The following is a 23,941-nucleotide window of genomic DNA, read 5'->3' as shown; positions in this document are numbered from 1 at the left end:
TTTCATAGTTTTGATGTCTTAACTATTATTCTACAATGTAGAAAATAGTGAAAATAAAGAAAAACCCTTGAATGAAAAGGTGTCCAAACTTTTGACTGGTACTGTATATTGAAATTGCAGATGTCCAATCCTGTCTACAAGAATGTGAAAACATTTCCTAATGAATCCGTCACAATGTGGAGGTACAAAATAAATATGCATCATAGACAATTGTGACTGACAGGAATTTAACATTTCTGATTAACATCATGCATCACACAGATGATGCCATTCATTTCCCTTTGCTGTCACACACCTGTCAGAGGGAAGTCCGAAGGAAGCATTTGTCTCTTCACGCAGTGGCCGGGCTGGGTCCATTGGACTCTCTTACAGAGCCTCTGTTTTTGTGGCCAGAGTATTCACCGATAAACGAGCCGTCTTCGTTGAACTGGCATTCTTCTTCGTCCCCATAGTCGCTGTCCCCTCCCATGCCCCCATCCAGGGAACATTGGCTAGCCTTCAGTGGGTTTTCCTCGCTGTCACTGTCACACAGCACAAAGGACAGAGGCTCATTTTGGTTACACACACACACACACACACACACACACACACACACACACACACACACACACACACACACACACACACACACACACACACACACACACGTCTGCATATACACCAGTGTTAATTATGGCTGCTATTTTAGATTTCATGTCAGTATTAAGGCGTCAGTATGCTTCAGTTTGGCTGGCGTGCCCTCATACTCCGTGAAAAGACTTTCACTTCAAATACGAGAAAAAGCAGCAACAGTGTTGTTATTCGATTTTGGGATTCCGAGGCCAGTATACGCTTCCTGAAAATAGTCAGAATGAATCTAAGATAACTCAAGAAATCTGTCATTAATTTAGACGTTTTTGCCGAGGAGATCTTAATCACGCAATTTTATATCTAACTTCGATTTTTGGTGCAGTATTTCTCAATGAACAACAAAGACTTTATTGAAGAATCCCTAATGTTATTGTCAGTCGTCTAAAAGTCTGGACCGTTTTAGTCTAGTTTCAGTCAGTCATTTTTTTCATTGAATAATTGATATTTACCTCGAACTTCCTGTGTTAAGAGATGCTTAAATTCAGACATCCTTGTCCAACTACAATACCCTCCTATATCTTAGCTGGCAACATTGCTATTGTGGTAGATTGTAGCCTACTCTATGGTTAATCCTGGCTATGGTTAAATAGCTGGATAAAGTTTAAACAATTTACAGCTCCAATTCTCTCCTTGTCATAACCATCTGAGGGGGATGAATTACAATTGTTCACTTAAAGAGGGAAGAATCTGAGCTTTCCAACAATGACAGAATTATTACAGTAATAATATTTAGCAAATAGTATATACCAGGCGGTGTCTGAGAAAGGCCCGGAAAATTTACAAAGACTGTTCTCCATGCTCCCGTCTGGTAGGTGGTACCGGTACATCAAGGCTCAGACCAACAGACTCCTAAACAGCTTCCATCTCCTGGCTATAAGACCGTTAAATGGCAAACAACTACTGCTCTCCCTCTCCCACAGACTATCCACACTGACTCTATGCCCATCCACAGATCTCGACCCACTCAGACACAACCTACGCTGCTGCTAAAATTATTATTGATGAGATGTATTACTCCATTATGCTGCTGTCCATTGATGATCAATTTCCAATAACATTTATCTATTTATCCTGCTACTGGTCACTATTACTCCTGTTTACATTTGGAAAGTATTCAGACCCCATGACTTTTTCCACATTATAATACGTTACAGCCTAATTCTAAAATTGATTAAAGAAAACATTTTCCTCATCAATCAACACACAATACCCCAAAATGACAAAGGAAAACCAGTTTTTTTATGCAAATATATTAACAGATAAAAAACAGAAATACCTTATTTACATAAGTATTCAGACCCTTTGCTTTGAGAGTGTAGTGCATCCTGTTTCCATTCATCATCCTTGAGATGTTTCTACAACTTGATTGGAGTCCACCTGTGGTAAATTCAAATGATTGGACATGATTTGGAAGGGACACACCTGCCTATATAAGGTCCCACAGTTGACAGTGCATGTCAGAGCAAATACCAAGACATGGGGTCGTTGGAATTGTCCGTAGAGCTCAGAGACAGGATTGTGTCAAGGCACAGATCTGGGGAAGGATACCAAACAATTTCTGCAACATTGAAGGTCCCCAAGAACACAGTTAAATGGAAGAAGTTGGGAACCACCAAGACTCTTCCTAGAGCTGGCAATCGGGGGAGAAGGGCCTTGGTCAGGGAGGTGACCAAGAACCCGATGTCACTCTGACAGAACTCCAGAGTTCCTCTGTGGAGATGGGAGAATCTTCCAGAAGGACAACCCTCTCTGCAGCACTCCACCAATCAGGCCTTTATGGTAGAGTGGGCAGATGGAAGCCAGTCCTCAGTGAAAGGCACATGACAGCCCGCTTGGAGTTTGCCAAAAGGCACATAAAGACTCTCAGACCAATGGAAACAAGATTCTCTGGTCTGATGAAACCAATATTGAACTCTGGCCTGAATACCAAGCGTCACATCTAGAGGAAACGTGGGACCATCCCTACGGTCAAGCATGGTGATGGCAACATCATGCTGTGGTGATGTTGTCCAGCGGAAGGGACTAGGAGACTAGTCAGGATCGAAGGAAAGATGAATGGAGCAAAGTATAGAGAGATCTTTGACGACAACCTGCTCCAGAGCGCTCAGGACCTCAGACTGGGGCAAAGGTTCACCTTCCAACAGGACAACGACCCTAAGCACACAGCCAAGACAATGCAGGAGTGGCTTCGGGACAAGTCTCTGAATGTCCTTGAGTGGCCCAGCCAGAGCCCAGACTTGAACCCGATTGAACATCTCTGGAGAGACCTGAAAATAGCTGTGGCGCAACACTCCCAATCCAACCTGACAGAGCTTGACAGGATCTGCAGAGAAGAATGGGAGAAACTCCGTAAATACAGGTATGCCAAGCTTGTACCGTCACACCCAAGAAGACTCAAGGCTGTAATCGCTGCCAAAGATGCTTCAACAAAGTACTGAGTAAAGGGTCTGAATACTTACAGTATGTAAAGGTGATATTACATTTTTTATACATTGGCAAAAATGTCTAAAAACCTGTTTTTGATTTGTCATTGTGGGGTCTTGTGTGTAGATGGGGGGGGGGGGGGGACAATTTAATCAATTTTAGAATAAGTCTGTAATGTAACAAAATGTGGAAAAAGTCAAGGGGTCTGAATACTTTCCAAATGAGCTGTATATATTACCATGCGTAGTTATATATTCCTGCTACCAGTCACTTTTCAGCTCTGTTTACATGTATATCCTACTATCAGTCACTTTTTATGTATAAACCCACAACCACTCCAGTACCCCTGTACATTGAATAAGATACTGGCACTGATGTTTTTTAACTCACATCATAGTTCTTGTGTTTTTTATTGTATTTTATGTTCTATTATTATCTACAGTATATTATTATTATCACTGCATTGTTGGGAAAGAGCTCTCAAGGTAAGAATTTCACTGAAGGGGAGAGTGGGGTAAGTTGAGCGGAAGGGGTAAGTTGAGCGGAAGGGGTAAGTTGAGAGGAAGGGGTAAGTTGAGCGGAAGGGGTAAGTTGAGCGGAAGGGGTAAGTTGAGAGGAAGGGGTAAGTTGAGAGGAAGGGGTAAGTTGAGCGGAAGGGGTAAGTTGAGAGGAAGGGGTAAGTTGAGCCAAAGGGGTAAGTTGAGTGGAAGGGGTAAGTTGAGCGGAAGGGGTAAGTTGAGAGGAAGGGGTAAGTTGAGCGGAAGGGGTAAGTTGAGAGGAAGGGGTAAGTTGAGCGGAAGGGGTAAGTTGAGCGGAAGGGGTAAGTTGAGAGGAAGGGGTAAGTTGAGCGGAAGGGGTAAGTTGAGCGGAAGGGGTAAGTTGAGAGGAAGGGGTAAGTTGAGAGGAAGGGGTAAGTTGAGCGGAAGGGGTAAGTTGAGAGGAAGGGGTAAGTTGAGCCAAAGGGGTAAGTTGAGCGGAAGGGGTAAGTTGAGAGGAAGGGGTAAGTTGAGCGGAAGGGGTAAGTTGAGCGGAAGGGGTAAGTTGAGCGGAAGGGGTAAGTTGAGAGGAAGGGGTAAGTTGAGAGGAAGGGGTAAGTTGAGAGGAAGGGGTAAGTTGAGCGAAGGGGTAAGTTGAGCCGAAGGGGTAAGTTGAGCCGAAGGGGTAAGTTGAGCGGAAGGGGTAAGTTGAGCGGAAGGGGTAAGTTGAGCCGAAGGGGTAAGTTGAGCCGAAGGGGTAAGTTGAGCCGAAGGGGTAAGTTGAGCGGAAGGGGTAAGTTGAGCGGAAGGGGTAAGTTGAGCGGAAGGGGTAAGTTGAGCCGAAGGGGTAAGTTGAGAGGAAGGGGTAAGTTGAGCGGAAGGGGTAAGTTGAGAGGAAGGGGTAAGTTGAGAGGAAGGGGTAAGTTGAGTGGAAGGGGTAAGTTGAGCGGAAGGGGTAAGTTGAGCGGAAGGGGTAAGTTGAGAGGAAGGGGTAAGTTGAGAGGAAGGGGTAAGTTGAGCCAAAGGGGTAAGTTGAGAGGAAGGGGTAAGTTGAGAGGAAGGGGTAAGTTGAGCGGAAGGGGTAAGTTGAGCCAAAGGGGTAAGTTGAGCAGAAGGGGTAAGTTGAGCCTCCCTTGTTTCTAGGAAACCATACACAAAATGTATAATTTGACCAAATATTTAGGAAGTGGTCATCATTTTCATTGAGTCTGTGAAGGAAGAAAACACATGGAAAAAGTGGTAAGCAAGTCCAAAAAACAGATTTTCACAAAGTCAAAAGAATGTATTGTACCTAAACCAAAATAGATACTTTTGTTCTATACATCAGCTGGCGTCTCTATAAGCTTCAATAAACCTAGCATGAAAGTGTATATTAGCCCTACGTGTGATAATATGCATGAAAGTATATATTAGTCCTATGTGGGCTAATATAGTCAAAATGTTTGCCTTGGGATAAGTTGAGCCAATGGTTCAGCCAATGGTAAGTTGAGCAAATTGAAGTGTTTTCTTCCCAGGCGTAATGCAAGGCATTATTGCTGGGATATGAGGTAACAACAGGGCCTGGCCTATGTTAAAAGTGTTTTAAAAAGTACAAAGTGTTTGTTAAGTGTTAAGCCTGTGTTAAGAGATGCTTACAATTATTCAAAGACAAAAATCTATTGTGATTGTGTGGAATTGTGTTTGGGAAAATAAGGAGACATGGTTTTAAAAAGGTAGTGGTAATATTTAATTCACTACAGACATTTGTAGGCAGCTTAACTTATCCTGTCCATACCAGGGGTAGGTTGTGTCAAAATACATTTTATTTTGAACAAGCTATGTTTTCAAAACTGTATTGTTTACATGAATTCTCATTATTTCCAGGGATTCACAACATCCTGAAATGTATATAGATATTGTTGTTAGAAAGAATACTATATTTCCATTGATGGAGTGATGCTGAATGAAATACTCAACTTACCCCACTCTTCTCTACTGTTTTACACTTGTTGTGTCCTGTGGACGTGGCAAATAAACATTGAAACTTGAAATAGCATTCGTATTTTAAAAATCGGGAAAAAGCCAATCAGCATTCAGTGCTCGAACCACACAGTTTATAACAGACCATATACCACGGGTATGAGAAAACATGTATTTTTACTGTTCTAATTACATTGATAACCAGTTTATAATGCAATGAGACACCTCTGGGTTTTGTGGTATATGGCCAATATACCATGGCTAAAGGCTGTATCCAGGCACTCCACATTGCGTCGAGACATTCTTGTCTCATCACATTTTCTTCAACTATAATGAAAACTAAAGTTTGTTATATTTATATATTTTTTGATGGCATCTCGTCTCGTTATCGTCATTAGTTTTTTTCAGAGAAAATAGATAATTCATGAATATTTTTTGTAAAATGTAGTTATTGTTGACTAAATTAAATATGCACTATTTAGAAATAGTATCTAATAATTTTCCTAATTTCAGTTTATGTGACAAAACAAGCAAGTATAGTGTAGAGAATCATTGTACCATCTAAACCATGGATGGGCAACTGGCATCCTTTTGTAGTTTCTTTTATTTATTTATTTATTTATTTATTACATTTTTTGGGGAACTCAGTCAGGGTCTCAACTTACTTAGAGTTAGAATACACAAGACGCAATTTCGAAATTTGGTTGTGCATCAGCAGTCACTCAATTTGCCCATGTCAGGAAATTGTTTAGATTGGTAAAATTAGTCTAGCGACCAGCTATCTAAACTTGTAGTAAGCATGGTAGAATTACCGACTGTGTCACGTCCTGGCCAGTATAAGGTTAATTGGTATTGTAGTTTGGTCAGGATGTGGCAGGGGGTATTCGTTTTATGTGGTTCGGGGTGGTGTGTTTGTTGAAGGGGCATTTGATTTAAGTATTCCGGGGTTTTTGGGCACTGTTTGGTTTTCATGTATTCTATGGTTAGTCTAGTGTGTGTGTTTCTATGTTGAGTTAATTGGGGTTGGACTTCCAATTGAAGGCAGCTGTTTGGTGTTGCCTTTGATTGGAAGTCCTATATTAGTTGGGTGTGTTTGTCTTGTATTTTGTGGGAGATTGTTCTGTGTTTAGCCTTGTGCCTTACCAGACTATTTTTTGTCGATCGTATTTCTGTTTCTTATTTTGATAGTTAATAAAAGTCAAGATGAGCCTGCACATACCTGCTGCGTTTTGGTCCTCCTTAACCGACGACAACCGTGACAGAATCTCCCACCAACTATGGACCAAGCAGCAGAGGAAGGAGCAGAGGGACTTCGAGTTGGACTGGCGGGAGAAATGGACCTGGGAGGAAGTTCTGGACGGGGCCGGACCTTGGCACCAGGCTGGGGATTATCGCCGCCCGCAGTGGGAAATTGAGGCAGCCAAGGCAGAGAGGCGGAGGTATGAGGCCATGGACGCGCTGAGGGAGAAGCACGAGAGGCACCCCCAATAATTTTTTTTGGGGGGGCACACGGGTAGTTTGGCTAGGCCTAGGAAGAGCCGGAAGCCAGCTACCCGTGGTTATATGGAGGAGCGTATGGGGTGGAGAGCGCCATGTTTCGCTGAGGAGCGCACTCTCACCCATACGCACGCACAGTCCGGTGCGCGTTATTCCAGCCCCTCGCAGGTGCCGTGCTAGAGCGGGCATCCAGCCTGGTAGGAGGATGCCTGCGTAGCGCATCTGGTCGCCGGTACGCCTCCGAGGACCAGGCTACCCAACTCCCGCTCTACGCACGGCTACCATCAGGCCCCTGCACAGCCCAGTCTGCTCTGTACGAGCACCCCGCTCATACAGGGCTACTAGTTCCATCCAGCCAAGGCGGGTTGTGCAGGAGGTAAGATCAAGACCGACTGTGCGCCTCCATAGCCCTGGGTTTCCAGCTCCTGTCTCTCGTGTGAACCCGGAAGTGCGTCAACCCAGTCCGACTCGTCCTGTTCCCGCTCCCCGCACTAGCCTGGAGGTGCGTGTTCACAATCTGGTAAGCCCAGTACCAGCACCACGCACCAGGCTTCAAGTGCGTAAACCCAGCCTCGCCAGTCAACAGTCACCAGAGCTGCCCGCCAGTCAACAGTCACCAGAGCTGCCCGCCAGTCAACAGTCAGAGCTGCCCGCCAGTCAACAGTTGTCGGAGCTGCCCGCCAGTCAACAGTCGTCGGAGCTGCCCGCCAGTCAACAGTCGTCGGAGCTGCCCGCCAGTCAACAGTCGTCGGAGCTGCCCGCCAGTCAACAGTCACCAGAGCTGCCCACCAGTCAACAGTCACCGGAGCGGCCAGACTGCGCTGAACTGCCGGAGCGGCCAGACTGCGCTGAACTGCCGGAGTGGCCAGACTGCGCTGAACTGCCGGAGTGGCCAGACTGCGCTGAACTGCCGGAGTGGCCAGACTGCCCCGAACTGCCGGAGTGGCCAGACTGCCCCGAACTGCCGGAGTGGCCAGACTGCCCCGAACTGCCGGAGTGGCCAGACTGCCCCGAACTGCCGGAGTGGCCAGACTGCCCAGACTGTCCCGAGCCGCCAGACTGCCCAGACTGTCCCGAGCCGCCAGACTGCCCCGAGCCGCCAGACTGCCCAGACTGCCCCGAGCGGCCAGACTGGCCAGACTGCCCCGAGCTGCCAGAGTGGCCCGACTGCCTGGAATGGCCAGAACCGGAGCCACCTCCTGATATAGGTGGGTTGGGGAGGGGGGGTGTAGCACAGTGCCGTCGTTGACGGCAGCCACCCTCCCTTCCCTCCCTTTTAGTAGAGGGGAAATTTTGTTTTGTTGTTTGGGGTTGTGGTTTGTTTTTTGTTTTTTTGTTTTTGTAAGGTGCTTCCGGGGTTAGCACCTTTAAGGGGGGGGGTTACTGTCACGTCCTGGCCAGTATAAGGTTAATTGGTATTGTAGTTTGGTCAGGACGTGGCAGAGGGTATTCGTTTTATGTGGTTCGGGGTGGTGTGTTTGTTGAAGGGGCATTTGATTTAAGTATTCCGGGGTTTTGGGCACTGTTTGGTTTTCATGTATTCTATGGTTATTCTAGTGTGTGTGTTTCTATGTTGAGTTAATTGGGGTTGGACTTCCAATTGAAGGCAGCTGTTTGGTGTTGCCTTTGATTGGAAGTCCTATATTAGTTGGGTGTGTTTGTCTTGTATTTTGTGGGAGATTGTTCTGTGCTTAGCCTTGTGCCTTACCAGACTGTTTTTTGTCGATCGTATTTCTGTTTGTTATTTTGATAGTTAATAAAAGTCAAGATGAGCCTGCACATACCTGCTGCGTTTTGGTCCTCCTTAACCGACGACAACCGTGACAGACTGGGGTGGTGCCCATTGATCATCAGTTATATTAAAAACTGTAAACATTTGCCTCCACACTATGGCAAAATGTGTAGAATTACATGAAATTAATTGTAAAACAGATATTTTTTTCTCTCCATCCCATGGCAAAATGAGTAGAATTACATGAAATTTGTTAGAAAATTGCAAAATCTTCTCTCCGCCTCAACGCAAAACGTGTAGAATTGCAGCCAACTTGATTTAAAACAGCAATATTTAGCAGAAAATGAACTTAAATAAATATTTTGTTTTCTTTGCTATCACGAAGGGGCGCCGCTACAATGGGTGGGGGGGGGGTATGGATGTGGGTACACTGACCCACGAGCCACTGCAGCCCCTCATGATGAGTTCAGGTTTTTTTGTGGATACCACCCGCATCAAAGTTGGCCATCCCTGATCTAAACCGCTGTGAAATATATTTTCCATAACCAAAAATATTTCCTTTTCAGCTGTTTGACGCTGGTGTACAAAACCGAAAGTAAAAGATGCAAAAACAAAACTTCAAAACGGGAGGCATAGAAATAGCGCATATAGAACATACCTACCGATTCTTAGACTTACTTTCAATGAGAATGACAGATCTATAACACACATTTCTATGTGAATTTGGTTAGGTCGCCCAAAAAGTTAAATATTGCAGCTTTAACACTGATATACACATACATGCTCACACAGACATGCACACACAAACAAACTCACAGACGTGTGCACACATGCACACGGAAACACACACAGCTAGCATGGCTTTAACATAGCGGGTGGGGTGTGGTTTTGATGGGGAAAGGGTGGATGGGGCAAGGGAGGCGGGGTGAGGCTACCACCGTACAATCCCTTCACTTCACTAATTGCTAATTGCCAAGGCTTCAGGACGGAAGGCAATTTCAAATCTCTTTAGATGGAAATTGCCCGAGTGCTGCTCATTCCGTACAGAGTGGCCATATGCAATCCCAGACAAACAACCTGTCATTCCTGGTATTCCCAGGGGAGCACGCCGGGGCCAAGGAGATTAGATGCCAATTTAAGACTGGGCACATGGCCAGCTCGCAGGTGTCTCTCGACAAGACAAAGGGTCACCTCAGTACCAAGGATTTCTCATCACCCTCACTAAAGCCCAGGACCATCAATATGTGGTAATACTCTACATTATCTCTGTCCCATTTAGCATTCATAATTCAGTGTGATATGATAATTTATCAAATGGTTGTACATGCTGAATAGTCAACACAAACATGAGACAATTGATTAGGGGAAGCATTAAAGATATAGATGTGAAGATTTACATATCAGGCCTTTAAGAAATAATTTTCAATAATCTATTAAATCATCCAACATTAATCTTCTCATATCTGTATGATATTAGGTAATTTTTCAGTTTACACTGGCCTCATTTTAATTGCTACCAATCTGTCTTTCTTTTTTGTACATCAGAGCTGGCAAACAAGTGCCTATATAACACTAAGTGTTATGTTTATTGGTGGAGTGCGGCAGCCGGTGCGACCCATCATGGGCTGTGTTCGAATACCCATACTAAACATACTGTATACTACATACTTAATGAGTATATACTGCATACTATTAGTTCATTTTAGTATACTGTAAACGAACAGTATTATTTTAGTTGAGCATACTAGAGTTTTACCTGTCTACTGGAAGTTGATGCTGTTGCTATGCAACCTCTTGCTAGCTTGTTAGCATAACAAATGACTAGCTAAACATTTTATGATTTCATGTGTGTCCCTAAATTCAATCTGCAGTGCCGGAGTACGCTCTGGGCGTTCGTAAATCCAGAGCGTTGTCAGACTGTAAATTCTGAGCGTTCGCTCTCGGAGCGTTCAGAGCGCACCCTGGACTCTCTGGCCGAGGAGTAGGGTTGATCCGAGTGTTCAACGGCAGTCAAGCACCCAAGCTAACTGGCTAACGTTGGCTAGCTACTTCCAGACACAAATGAGAGAACACCTCACGCTGACCATTTTACTCACCATAGCAGAGCTGGTTAGGCTGTTATCCAGAGCGTTGATGATTTAACAATGAATTAACAATGTCCATTGAAACGCACAACAACTATACCACTTAGCTAAGAATGTTAATAATCAAGTCAATAAACGTTAGATAGCAGATAGTTAATATACTGCCTGGCAAGTTCGATGTATTAGTATCCAACTAACGTTAGGTAACTAGCTAACATACCGGTACATACTGCTGTAATGCTATGCGGCTCGTAAGGATAGCGTAGCTAACAAATTTTCAGCCAACATAACGTGTAACGTAACTTATTTGAAAAGTCATTACTTTATTACATTGCTCAACATTTGTCATTAGTTAGTTCAATGAATTTGTATTCGCTCGCAGAATTTGCATATTTTCCGCCATTTTCTGAAAACGTTGTGAAGCCACGCAAATTTTCTGAAGAATTGTATTATGGGCCTTAAAAGTACGGAAATAGTGTTCTATGCATGTATACTTCGTATTTTGCCAAATTTAGTAGTACGGCATCCAGGAACTTTTGTCATACTAACTATATCCATACTATGACCAATAAGCATACTATTTACTCAATTAATGTCACAAATAGTACGGTTAGTGCGGTTAGTATGAGTATTCGAACACAGCTATGGTGTGACATCGCCATACTGTGATAAAATTACTGCAGAGTTGCTGCTAGAGTCCCGGGTTCATTTTGGGCTCTGATCTGAATCCAACGTCCTCCTCGACCTCAGCTGCAGCACCGTGCTCTCTATGAGAGAGGAGTTATTAACTGGGCACTGCGTGGTCACACAGACATGAGAGAGATGGAAGTGCATCACTGATTTTTGATGACTTTGGTCATCAAAAGATGTCTCGCCTTTGACCGCCCGTTAAGTTTTTTTTCCAGCTTTGAAGGAAGTCTTTTGTCCTACATATCTTAGAATAAATCACATTTTAAAGCACATCTACTACATAGGGAGCAACGTACAACAAATGTGTTTGTGATTTTACGCAAGTGCACATGCACCCACCCAGACACACATTGACAAAACATATACTGTACACAATATCCTACTCTACAGTACCATATCAATTGAAGTACAACAATTACCTACATTTTTTGTTTACTTAGCTGCAAACTGTTGGGAATTTTCATTTCTGTGCTGATCCAAGAAAAGCGCATGCATATAAGGTTTTCTTTCGGGACAAGAGAGATGTACAGTAAGGAAATCATGAAAACTATGGAAGTTCTTCTAATCTCATTGCCACAAAGCTCAATCATAAATATATTATAGTGAAAATATATATTGGTGTCAATGTAAGCACTTCCATATTAAATCTCACCATTCTCAAGAACAATAGCAAATGGCTCACCTGTAATCACAGAATGTGTCATCATTCATGCCCTGGGACTCAACTTCAGGGTGGAGATCCTCCTTTTCCTTTACTGTAAGATTGAAACATGTTCTATTAGGCTAGTACCAGAAAGCTCTATACAGACTCTTAGAATGTTTTAATTCAATTACATTTAAGGGAAGGAGATTGTCGTAACACTTCATAACATTTTCATGAAAAATGATTTATAAATAATTGATAAATAGTTCATCATTATATAATCATAAACATTCATAAGCATTACCATTCATAAAAATTAGGAACATTTATATAGTGTATAAAGCATTTATACGCATTTTTACACATTTATAAGCATTTATATTGTCTTATTCATGAACGTTAATAGAAAATGTAACAGGACATCATTCAAAACGACATTGTGGCAGATCCCGGTTGTGAGAAAGTAACATTGTCCCTGCATTGAGAAAAAGCAGGTCCTACCTTCAGTACAAAACATGATTATTTTGATTGCCCAAATGACATGTGCCAGGAAGAATCAGTGTGGTTTTCAGGAGTACATGTTTGATTGCATTCCATCCCTGAGATATCGAGTGACAGGATGAGCCTTTAAAAGGTACTCTGAGAAAAAAAGATGCTTAGTTGAACCATATAGGATTCTTCAGCTTGTCTTTTCAGAGGGTTCTACCTAGAACCCTCTACTGTATGAAGCGTTCTTACTAGAATCTTCTATAAATGGTTCTACTAATCACCCTTATATCATCTTCCTAGAACTCTCTATGAAGGGTTCTTCTTAGAACCCTCTATGAACAGTTCAATCAGCCTTATTAGCCTTTGATATATGTAATGTATTGTCATAAAGAGTTTAATTTTAAAGGCCTTTCTTTGAGGGCCTAGTTATACTCTATCGCAGTGGTCTGAATCTCCTGGTTTACAAGCCACATCAGGCATTCAAGTCCTGCAACCCACATTCAGAATGACTGACAGGGTAGGGAAGATTAATTAGTGAGACTACCTAAATCATCTAAACTGGAACAGACATCTCAGTAAAAGGTGAAATAAGTCTAACTACTAACAGATTGGATTCATTTAGAAAAATATACTGTATGTTAGAGATGAAAAGGTTATTGGTAGAACCCTTCATAGACGGTTATATGAAGAACCATTCATAGAGGGTTCTACTGTAGGTAGAAAAGAGTTCTACCTAGCACCAAAAGCAAAGCACCAAAAGCAAAAAGTTCTACCTAGCACCAAAAGCAAAGCACCAAAAGCAAAAAGTTCTACCTAGCACCAAAAGCCGAAGAACCCTATATGGTTCCACTTTTCACCTTTTTTTCTAAGAGTATATGATAAGTGAAAGAGAATGGTGAACGTAGCGATCAGACTGGTTCCACCAGCCTAGACCAAAGCCATGCCGTTCACTAAAACATTTTGTGTGAATGAGCCACTGTAGTTGGAGAGCCGGCCATTGTCTTAGCACTCTGTAACTGAAGCCTATTATTGTTCCTGTGATCTACAATACAAAACATCATTTAGTTTGAATGTGAAACCTGAGAAGCTTCATATATGAACAGTAAACTGCCAAAATAAAGGAAACACTTCAGTTGTTTGAGCTGTTATAGTGTGGGTTGCATGTCCACTCAAGAGGGCAAACAAAAGGTAAAAAAACAAAAAAACAAAGCCATTCTGAGTCATCACCTTCAACCTATGATGAAGAATTTCTATACTGATGGGAGTGGTCTCCTTTAGGATGACAATGCCCCAGTCCACAAGTGGTCATTGAATGGTTAGATGAGCATGAAAACGACGTAAACCATATGTCATGGCCGTCTCAGTCACCAGATCTCAACCCAATTGAAAGTTATGGGAGATTCTGGAGCGGTGCCTGAGACAGCGTTTTCCACCACAATCAACAAAAAATTATGGGAATTTCTTGTGGAAGAATGGTGTCGCATCCCTCCAATAGAGATTCAGACACTTGTAGAATCTATTCCAAGGCGCATTGACGTTGTTCTGGCAGCTCGTGGTGGCCCGACACCCTATTACGGCCCTTTATGTTAGTGTTTCCTTTATTTCACAACACGTATCTAACACAAATGTGTAATTTTCTCATAGTTGAAACCACAGAAGGATATGAACAACAAACATCTCAAATGACCAAAAATATCTCCTCAACCATCCTGAGTGCTCTTTTGTGCGTCTGTTCAAAACGATTTCCAACAGCTCTATGTGTAAATATGATTAAAAAGTAAAGGGGCTTTTGAGAGAGACAAAGGAGAGGGGTTTCATGAAAAGCATCAGGACAAGTAAAGGAGGGAATACAGGGGTGATGAAATATTCAGTGTTCATGTTAACAGCTCCCGCAGGCGGAGAGGGGAGAAATGGTGAGAGCGAAAGAGAGCGGGTGAGACGGCAGCACCTTTGTGAGGCCGAGACGGGTGCACAAAGGCTAGAGAAGAGCCAGGGCCGGGTCCAGGTGAAGGCGGAGAAGGGGAACAAAGCTGGCTGATTCCAACCTGTCTTTGACAACCCTAGTAATCAGCGGTGCCGGACTGGGACACGAGGGCCACAGCACAGAAAGGAGGGACAATTGGGAAGGAAAGAAGGCCTCTAGCACCTTGCCGATGTTTCACACACACAGGGTTGAATGGGGTTTGTCTGATTTCCCACATACATGGACAGATTGACATGCACGGTATGCAAAGAGCATTCCCACACAGCTGAAGTTGTTGGCCAGGTTCGGGGGAAATTTTATTTCACTCAAATCAGGAAATTAACAGACATTCAATTTGTGAATAAACAAAAAAATCACCATTGAAAACAATAGGGTAATGTTCGGTTGATGAATTGAAAAGCAATTTATTTCCTCTATCCAATTAAATAGATGCCAAAACCAGCGAAGTTCAAAGACAAAACTGACCTTGGACACTGGAAGACATGTTTGGGTGAGATGGCGTACCTGCATATTTGCCACCCTTGTTGCGGGTCACGAAGCATGCGATGAGCACAGTGAGGGTGAGGAGAGCCACAGCGCACATCATCCCGATGAACCAGCCCTGGGTGGAAACTCCCAAGTGAAGACTGGCCAAACCTAACCCACCCCAAACAGACAAATGAGGTTAGTTTGCCCCATGCCCTAAACAACTCATATAACAACAAGTACATTAGAAAACAGATAGCACAAAAACTGCTTGGCATGTGAACCATATGGAAGTCCGTTGAGGTCATGAAAATAACCTTTTTTCTCAATAGACCTCCATAGTTCAATGATATCCCCTATTGTTTGATTTTTTCACTTTCCCCTGGTAACATTTGTCAATCACTTATAAAATAATATAAAATGAAGGACACAGGAAATAAAAACACATCTCACCACAGACGCTGTCGATAATTGTCGACAAATGCTTGTCAATCTGGTATTCTGTTGTTGTGAGTGGAATGGACAGTTGATGGCTACCAATTGCACACCATGGGACTATTCTCTCTTACCTTTGACCCTGGTCTGTATAACGTCTTCGAAAATACTAGCATTATCGAGCCGTGACTTGGCCAAGAGACGCACAGTGTACACCGTCCCAGGCTCCAGCCCTTCAATCAAGTGGAAATTCTTAGAAGTGTTTACTGCTTCTGAAATCCTCCAGTTACCTTCACCTACAGGATTCGCACAACCATCATGTGTTATTAGCCAGGCTAGCAGCACATGGTAAGGACTATGGCCATGCTAAACGCTACTTCCACGACGACAACAACAACACTGTAAAATACATTGTTTACATTTCAGATAATGTATAAATTCATTGTAAGTTACTGAAATGCAATAGCAGTCAGTTTGTGCGTACAGTACAGTCAAGCCCTATATATTCTTATAACTAGGGCTGTGGTGGTCATGGAATTTTGTCAGCTGCTGATTGTCAAGCAAAAAACTACCGGCCTCACTGTAATTGACTGTTAATTAACATAAACACATTTAGCATCTCCTGTCTTCCACACATGATGCAGACCTTTGGAACATCTACATTTTAAAAAGTCTAATAAATCCATGCAATATAGCCTACCCATCACAATAAATCCAGTATTTATTTTAGACAGGTCTAAAGATATGAAGAAAATGTAGTCTATTTCAGAAGAACAGAATAGCATAGTTTGCATGGTCCTTATGTTAGGCCTTGATCTGGCTATGCCATATAGCTGTGAGCTACACTAGTTCATTTAACAGAAAAGATTTGCTTAGAATTCCGTAGCATTATTTTATGTTATTTTATAGTATGAAGAATACAATTGAACCTAGTTGAATAAAATAGAAAGGGTCTTTTCTCCACACATGCATTCTGTGTTGAGCGGTTAACAAAGAAACAGGTACTCCCTATATGCTTAATTTAGAGTTATTTATGTAACTTTAGTTGTGATACAAATGTTGGGCTATATGTTTAGATTTTTAATACATTCTAAGGCTGTATGATGTGACTAATGATGATTAGAAAAAAGTTGCATGAAAGGCATGAGCTCTGCTTTGTTTCTTGCACAGGCCGCACACACTTCATCAGTCTCTCATTCACAATTTGACAAGCATTTGATAATGCCTCGGATTTCCCGGCTGCATCCCCTTTGTGTGGCTCTAATTTCCCAAAAAAAAATCCATGCATTTTGCGGCCAGTGCCGTTATGCCCTTTGGCTGAACATAATAATTATAAATCCCTTCTCCCTACTGCCTGCCCGAAGCACCTCTCACTCACATGCCTCTCAGTCACATGATTGGGTATTTCTCACAGGCTACAAGTGAAGACCGACACATCGGGGACGCAACTGCATGCATCCTTATCCAATTCCGAGGCGCATATTGAAGATATTGGAAGAACTTTCCACATTTACTTTTCATCAGCCAACAAGATGAGTAGGCCTAACAAATAGAAAAAACACTAGCCTATGTCAATCTACTATCCCCATAGTACAAAAGTTGACCTATTCTGTGCGAGAAATAAATATTCCAAACATAGTCTGGGACAATTGTGGGATGCGAAAGGTCCCAAATTAATACAACCACTAGCATTTAAAAAACTGTTTTAAGCAATGAGCCCGACACAACAGATGAGAACGTTTAGCTTAAAATGTTGATAAACTAATAAGCTATTTCTTCACAGCAATGCGCACACGCAGAAGGCGATAAGCGCAAATATTTCATTAGCAGGAAAACACCATTATCAAAAGTGACCACAAACGCAATTATGCATGTAATGCTTTTATTATAAAGGTGCATTTTTATGGTGAAAATGAGCTTCCCCAAACTTGAAACACTTGCGCTGCGTATGTATGCCAGTTAGGCTCTACACCCATTGTAAAGCGGATTCATGTGCTTCATTTTAAGCAGTTATTTGGCGACTTTAGTTGTGATACAAACCTTATCATAACATACATCATAACTTATTTTTTTCTACTGTATCATTGATTGTATGTTGTTTTACTCCATGTGTATCTCTGTGTTTTTGTATGTTGTCGAACTGCTTTACTTTATCTTGGCCAGGTCGCAATTGTAAATGAGAACTTGTTCTCAACTTGCCTACCTGGTTAAATAAAGGTAAAATAAATAAATAAATAAAAATATATATGCCTATGGGCTAGGCTACATGAGGTGTTGGATTATGATTTGAAAAAGTTGCAAAAAAATGCATGCGCAGTTTTTCTTAAGCTGGGCATCATTGATAATATATAATTCACAAGTGATAGGCTAATATTGTCACCCATCACACTATTCTTAATTTAATCTTGTCTTTACATATACTAAATAATATATGTGTGAAATTTGTTTTAATTTAGAATGGACCATTATCATGCACCTGTATTGAACAGGGGCAGCGGGGGGAAAAAGACATGTCATCTATGCACTTAAGTAGCGAATGAAGGATGCTTTTCCCGTGGTTAATTTTCATGCCAGCCAGGTAGGCTTTACTCCTGTTTTAAAGAGAAGCAATTTGCTTAATATTACAAAGGTGGAGAAATAAATATAGTAAGTCTAGCCTATAGAAAGCTGATGGGATCATCCTCTTTTTAATAGAGGCCATCACTCTGTTTTCTCACACAATTTCATAGCCTATAGAAATGTTGAGCAACATTAGCTCATAGGCTCTCATGAAGTGTTTGATTTGATTTTTGATTACATTTGCATTGATGTCAGAGTGATTAGAGAGACAATAGAGTAGTTCACCAGTTCAGTAAGCTACTAATGACCATCAGCAGCATCAAAGCTTGGAGAAGCCTAATTACCGTTACTAAACGGTGACATGCAATTTGACTACCATCATGACTCGTGACCACCGGTGTGCCGGTAACATGGTCACCGTAACAGCCCTACTTATGACATATACTGTAACTACATGCGTCCATTTAAAAAAAGGGTAATACACTAGCATTGTGCTACTTTTTTAAAAAGCTGTGGGGGTTAGAGAGTAGCTTACGGTTATTCATATAAGCGACATAAAGCTGAGAGTCCTGTTGCTCGTCCACGGCAGTCCAGCTGATTTTTACAAAGGTGTCACTCACATAGGAGCTTATGTTAAACAGGGCTGGGACTGATAAAGAGAGAAGAAATGAAGGGGAAAGAAAAGAGAGGCAGGGAAGAGAGGATTAGTGAAGCCAAATCGGATCCCCCAAGTAAAGAACACTGCAGCCACTAGGCACCCTTCAAGGAGACCGTTAGAAAGCAAGGCAGGCATCCTCTACTTGATTGTGTGGAATTGGATTTGGTGTACAGGGAGATATATAACTTAGGCACGTCTTCTGAGCTGCCATTTATGACATCCCACATGCAATAATATCTAAATAGATCCGACTACTTAATGTCTGGAAATTGTATTGTTGTCGGAGACACAGAGTGAAAAATTCATCATAATAGAAATATAGCAAAAAACAAAGGAGCAACATAGTAGAAGTGTGAGTATGTAGTATACCTAAGGAGGAAGGAGTTGCATTCACAGGAATCGAGCTGGGAGGAATGAAAGAGCAGTTCTGCCCTGAAATGAAAGATGCACCTCAAGTTCCAATGTACCCATTGAAATAGTTTCTACATTTCTACAATTGTCTTGTTTACGTAATGACCCATTTCAAATTATACTTTGTCAACATTTACACGACATCTACAACGGAGGTCTACTAATGGTAGGCTCAGTGCCAGGTATCAATGTAGTGTTATTGAATGCTGAAACAATTATGTGTCCAGGCTCTACAAATTGACATCTCGCCACAAATTACAAATGCCTATTTATGGTTAAAAATTACACTGCTACCACTACTGTATACTACAGTGGCATCATTCAACACATTTCTTTGAAGGGCCACTGATGGCCAAATACTATATTTTTGCATTAATTCCATATCTTGTTTTACTACAAGCCTAAATCCCAGAATTAGCCTAGCGAGCAAAGCTGGTTGAAATGATGTCAAAATGAATGTAAAACAGATTCTAATGACATCATTTCAACCCGTTTTGCCCGCTGGGAAGGGGGCATGTGCCTCTTTAATTTCGATGGGCATGACACCACTGGTATACTGTTACTAATGTTAGGGCAATTATCATCACACTACTACCCTATCGAAATATCACACACAATTAACACATTCCGTTTGCAATTCTAACATGTTCCAATGGCATGGGAAATGACTTGATAAACTATTTCCAAAACATTTTAAATGTATTAAGGATCTAAAAATCCACTCCAAACTATAGCTTTTAAGGTAATTGTGAAAGCAAAGATAGGGTAGAATGCCTTTTACATTCAACATGTTACAATTCAATGTGTTACAATAAAACGTGTTATTGTGTAATTCATGTAATTCCAACAAATTTTTAACAAGTAGATTTCTGGTAAGGTACTACTACCACAACTAACGCTATCTGTATTTGGAATTCTATCCAGGAAGCCTATGGATACGTACTCCTCTCAGTGGGTGCCACAGCTGGAATGGAGGAGAAATCTTCAGAGGGAGAAGTGTTCAAATAAGGCACCACATCACAAACATGAGGAAAGCTAGTCTCCAGGCACAGTCAAACACCAAATACCATACACATGTGTACGTATGCACCGATGCATGCACGCACGCACACACACACATACATACACAGCCATAATCCATCAATACGCATAACACAAAAAAACTATAACCATCATCTATCAATGAAAATGACAGCCAAATGGTACATTTTTAATCAGTCATAGACATATGCAAGGGATACACAAAGCACAACACTAAAGCCAGGTATTGATCTTTTCAAAACAACTGACATGATGAAATGTGCTTTATGAAGAGCTTATACACTGAGCATACCAAACATTTGGAACACCTTTCTAATATTGAGTCGCATCCCCTTTTGCCCTCAGAACAGCGTCAATTCTTCGGGGCTGACCCATTTTGACTCAAATGCTTCCCACAGTTGGCTGGATGTCCTTTGGGTGGTGGACCATTTTTGATTCACACGGGAAACTGTTGAGTGTGAAAAACAGAAGCGTTGCAGTTCTTGACACAAACCGGTGCGCTTGACACCACTATCATAACCCGTTCAAAAGCACTTACATTTTTTGTCTTGCCGATTCACCCTCTGAATGGCACACATACACAATCCATGTCTCAATTGTCTCAAGCCTTAAAAATATTTATTTAACCTGTTTCCTCCCCTTTATTTACTATGATTGAAGTGTATTTAACAAGTGACATTAATAAGGGATCATAGCTTTCACCCGGATTCTAAATATCACATACACATGTTCAGATGTGTTTAAGATGGTGCCGACTGAGATGGCAGCATTGCAACTAGCTCTTAGAAAACTTTTATTAGCTCAGGAAATGTTTTGTGTCATTACATACAGCCGAGAAGAACTATTGGATATTAGAGCTGTGGTAACTCACCAGAACTACCAGCATTATGACCAGGAATACGACTTCCCTGGAGCCAATCCTTTGTTCACTCTCCCCAGAGCAATTGAACTTATTCCAGAGGCCGACCCAAACCCTTGCCGGCGGAGGAGAGGCACTCGAGGCGGCATGCTGGTTCGACTTAGGAGGCACGCACACTACCCACCGCTTCCGAGTATATTACTCGCTAATGTTCAATCTTTGGATAATAAAGTTGATGAGCTTAGAGCAAGGATTTCTTTCCAGAGAGACATCGGGGCCCTCAAAGAACTTCCCTGAACTTTATGCAAACTGGAAACCACATATCCTGAGGCTGCATTTATTGTAGCTGGGGATTTTAACAAAGCAAATCTGAGGACTAGGCCACCGAAATTCTACCAACATATTGACTGTCCTACTCGCGCTACTAAGACTCTCGACCATTGCTATTCAAACTTCCGGATGCTTACAAGGACCTCCCCCGCCCTCCTTTCGGCAAATCTGACCACAACTCCATCTTGCTCCTCCCGTCCTCCCGAAACTCAAACAGGAAGTGCCCGTGCTTTGTACTATTCAACGCTGGTCTGACCAATCGGAATCCACGCTCTCAGTCCCATCAGAGCTGGGACCGAGAGACTGAAAAACAGCTTCTATCTCAAGGGCACCAGACTGCTAAACAGCAATCACTAACTCAGAAAGGTTGCTGCCTACATTGAGACCCAATCACTAGCCACTTTAATAAATTGATCACTAGTCACTTTATACAATGCCACTCTAAATAATGCCACTTTAATAATGTTTACATATCTTACACTACTCATATCACAAGTATATACTGTATTTTATACCATCTATTGCACTTTGCCTATGCCGCTCGACCATCGCTCATCCATATACTTACATTTATATATTCTCATTCACTCCTTTAGATTAGTGTGTATTAGGTAGTTGTTGGGGAATTGTTAGATTACATGTTAGATATTACTGCACTGTTGGAACTAGAAGCACAAGCATTTCGCTACAAAATGGCATAGACTGACCAGGTGAATCAAATCAAATTGTATAGGTATTTTTTTTATTTAACCTTATTTATTTAAGTGAATGTGATACCATAGAATAGTTTAGCCTGTCCGGAAGCAAGATGTCGGTCTCGGCGACATGACTGGATTTCCTTTTACAACATTTCGCATTAACATCTGCTAACCATGTGTATGTGACAAATAAAATTTGATTTGAGGATTGTTTTGATCACGTGGACTGGGATATGTTCCAGGTAGCATGCAAAAATTATCTAGACGCATCCACGGATACAGTGACTGAGTTCATAAGGAAGTGTATAGGAGACATAGTATCCACTGTGACTATTAAAACCTACCCTAACCAGAAACCGTGGACAGATAGTAGCATTCACGCAAAACTGAAAGCGCAAACCACCGCCGTTAACAATGGCAAGGCGACTGGTAATATAAACAGTGTAGCTAGCTATTCACTCCGCAAGGCAATCAAACAAGCTAAACGTCAGTCTAGAGATAGTGGAGTCGCAATTCAATGGCTCAGACACGAGACGCATGTGGCAGGAAAACCAGCCACGTCGCCGAGACTGATATCTTGCTTCCAGACAGGCTAAACTATTCTACGGTATCTCATTCACTTAACAATGCTTACATATCTTGCATTACTCCTCTCATATGCATATACTGTTTTTACTATTCTACTGCATCTTAGTCCGTTCCGCTCTGACATGTCTTGCCTAGTTAAATTTTAAAAAATTAAGTATGTGACCTATACAATTTGATTTGATTCACCTGGTCAGTCTATGTCATGGAATGAGCAGGTGATCTTAATGTTTTGTAGATTCAGTGTATAGTTACAGTAAATGCAATAAAGAGGAACAATGGGTACATAATGAAGATGCGCTTGCTTATCCCGGGAATCTTTTTACATGTCAATTTTCAAAGGATAAAGCTAAGAACATGGAAAGAATATGGAAAGAAAATGAAACGTATTCTACAAGAATCAATATCACTCCCTAAAACACAACCTTATGGAACAATACTTGGATAGCTTTTCAGAATTCACCGATAAATTGGTCCACATGGAAAACTAAAGGCATAGAAACCATTAATGACTTGGTAACAGGAAATACATTTATTTTCATGACAGAATTAAAAAGTAATTTTGGACTGAACAATGTAGATAGTTTCCAATACACGCAACTTAAAAGTTACATAACACAACATTTCGAATTGAAATCTTTTGGACATCAGAGCAACCTTGAGGGAATCTTATTTGTATAACGTGTGCTCCCTTCTCCGGCCTCTAGGTAACCAGGCTGCTCATGTTTCTTGTTTTAAAGTTCTGTTCCTTTATTAAATGTATTCACTCCCTGAACTTGCTTCCTGACTCTCAGCGCACATCGTTACAATTTGAGTCAGGAAAGGATGTTCATATGATAGGGAAGATATACAAAACCTTGCAGAGAGCATGTCCAACTGACAATCTCTTAGGAAAAAATATAAACTATTGGAACAAAGACTTAAAAAGAACTGATGTTGGCACAAGATGGAGGGAAAGTAGGAGCATAACTAACGAAATTACAGTTAACGATAATGTACGCTTAATCCAGTATAAACTAATGTATAGAATGTATTATACAAAAGACAAAATTCACAAATTCTACAGCACAAGAGCAGAGTCATATCTTAAGTGTAAAACTAATAATGACTCAATAATCCATGCTTTCTGGGAACGCTATAAAGTCCGGAAATTGTGGGCGTAGCTAGAAAGTTGGCTGTCAGAAGTATTACAATGCAAACTTACTTTTAATCCGTCTGTCTTCATATTTCAAGACATGGCATGTGGGGGTGTAGTGAGATACCCGATGGGTTGGACGATTCTCTTCATCACT

At 41.7% G+C, this 23,941-nt stretch overlaps 1 protein-coding gene across 4 annotated transcripts in view; it reads right to left on the bottom strand.

The window, feature by feature from the left end:
- Positions 1-280: 280 nt before the first annotated feature.
- Positions 281-23,941, bottom strand: part of chl1a (cell adhesion molecule L1-like a) — a 118,945-nt gene continuing 95,284 nt past the window's right edge. For 3 of the 4 annotated variants that reach the window (XM_029719448.1, XM_029719447.1, XM_029719449.1), the window contains exons 23-25: positions 15,113-15,244; positions 12,175-12,247; positions 281-521 (exon numbers count right to left, since the gene is read on the bottom strand). In XM_029719448.1, coding sequence (XP_029575308.1) covers positions 332-521; positions 12,175-12,247; positions 15,113-15,244 — 395 coding nt within the window. In that variant the 3' untranslated portion in view covers positions 281-331. Of the gene's footprint in view, positions 522-11,695; positions 11,998-12,174; positions 12,248-15,112; positions 15,245-23,941 lie in introns of those variants that run through there. The other variant, XM_029719450.1, reaches the window with a different exon arrangement.

The sequence above is a fragment of the Salmo trutta genome, chromosome 28 (assembly GCF_901001165.1).
Source record: "Salmo trutta chromosome 28, fSalTru1.1, whole genome shotgun sequence".
NCBI classification, from domain to species: Eukaryota; Metazoa; Chordata; class Actinopteri; order Salmoniformes; family Salmonidae; genus Salmo; species Salmo trutta.
The sequence above is the reverse complement of the archived record's forward strand: the minus strand, read 5'-3'. Positions and strand labels throughout refer to the sequence as shown.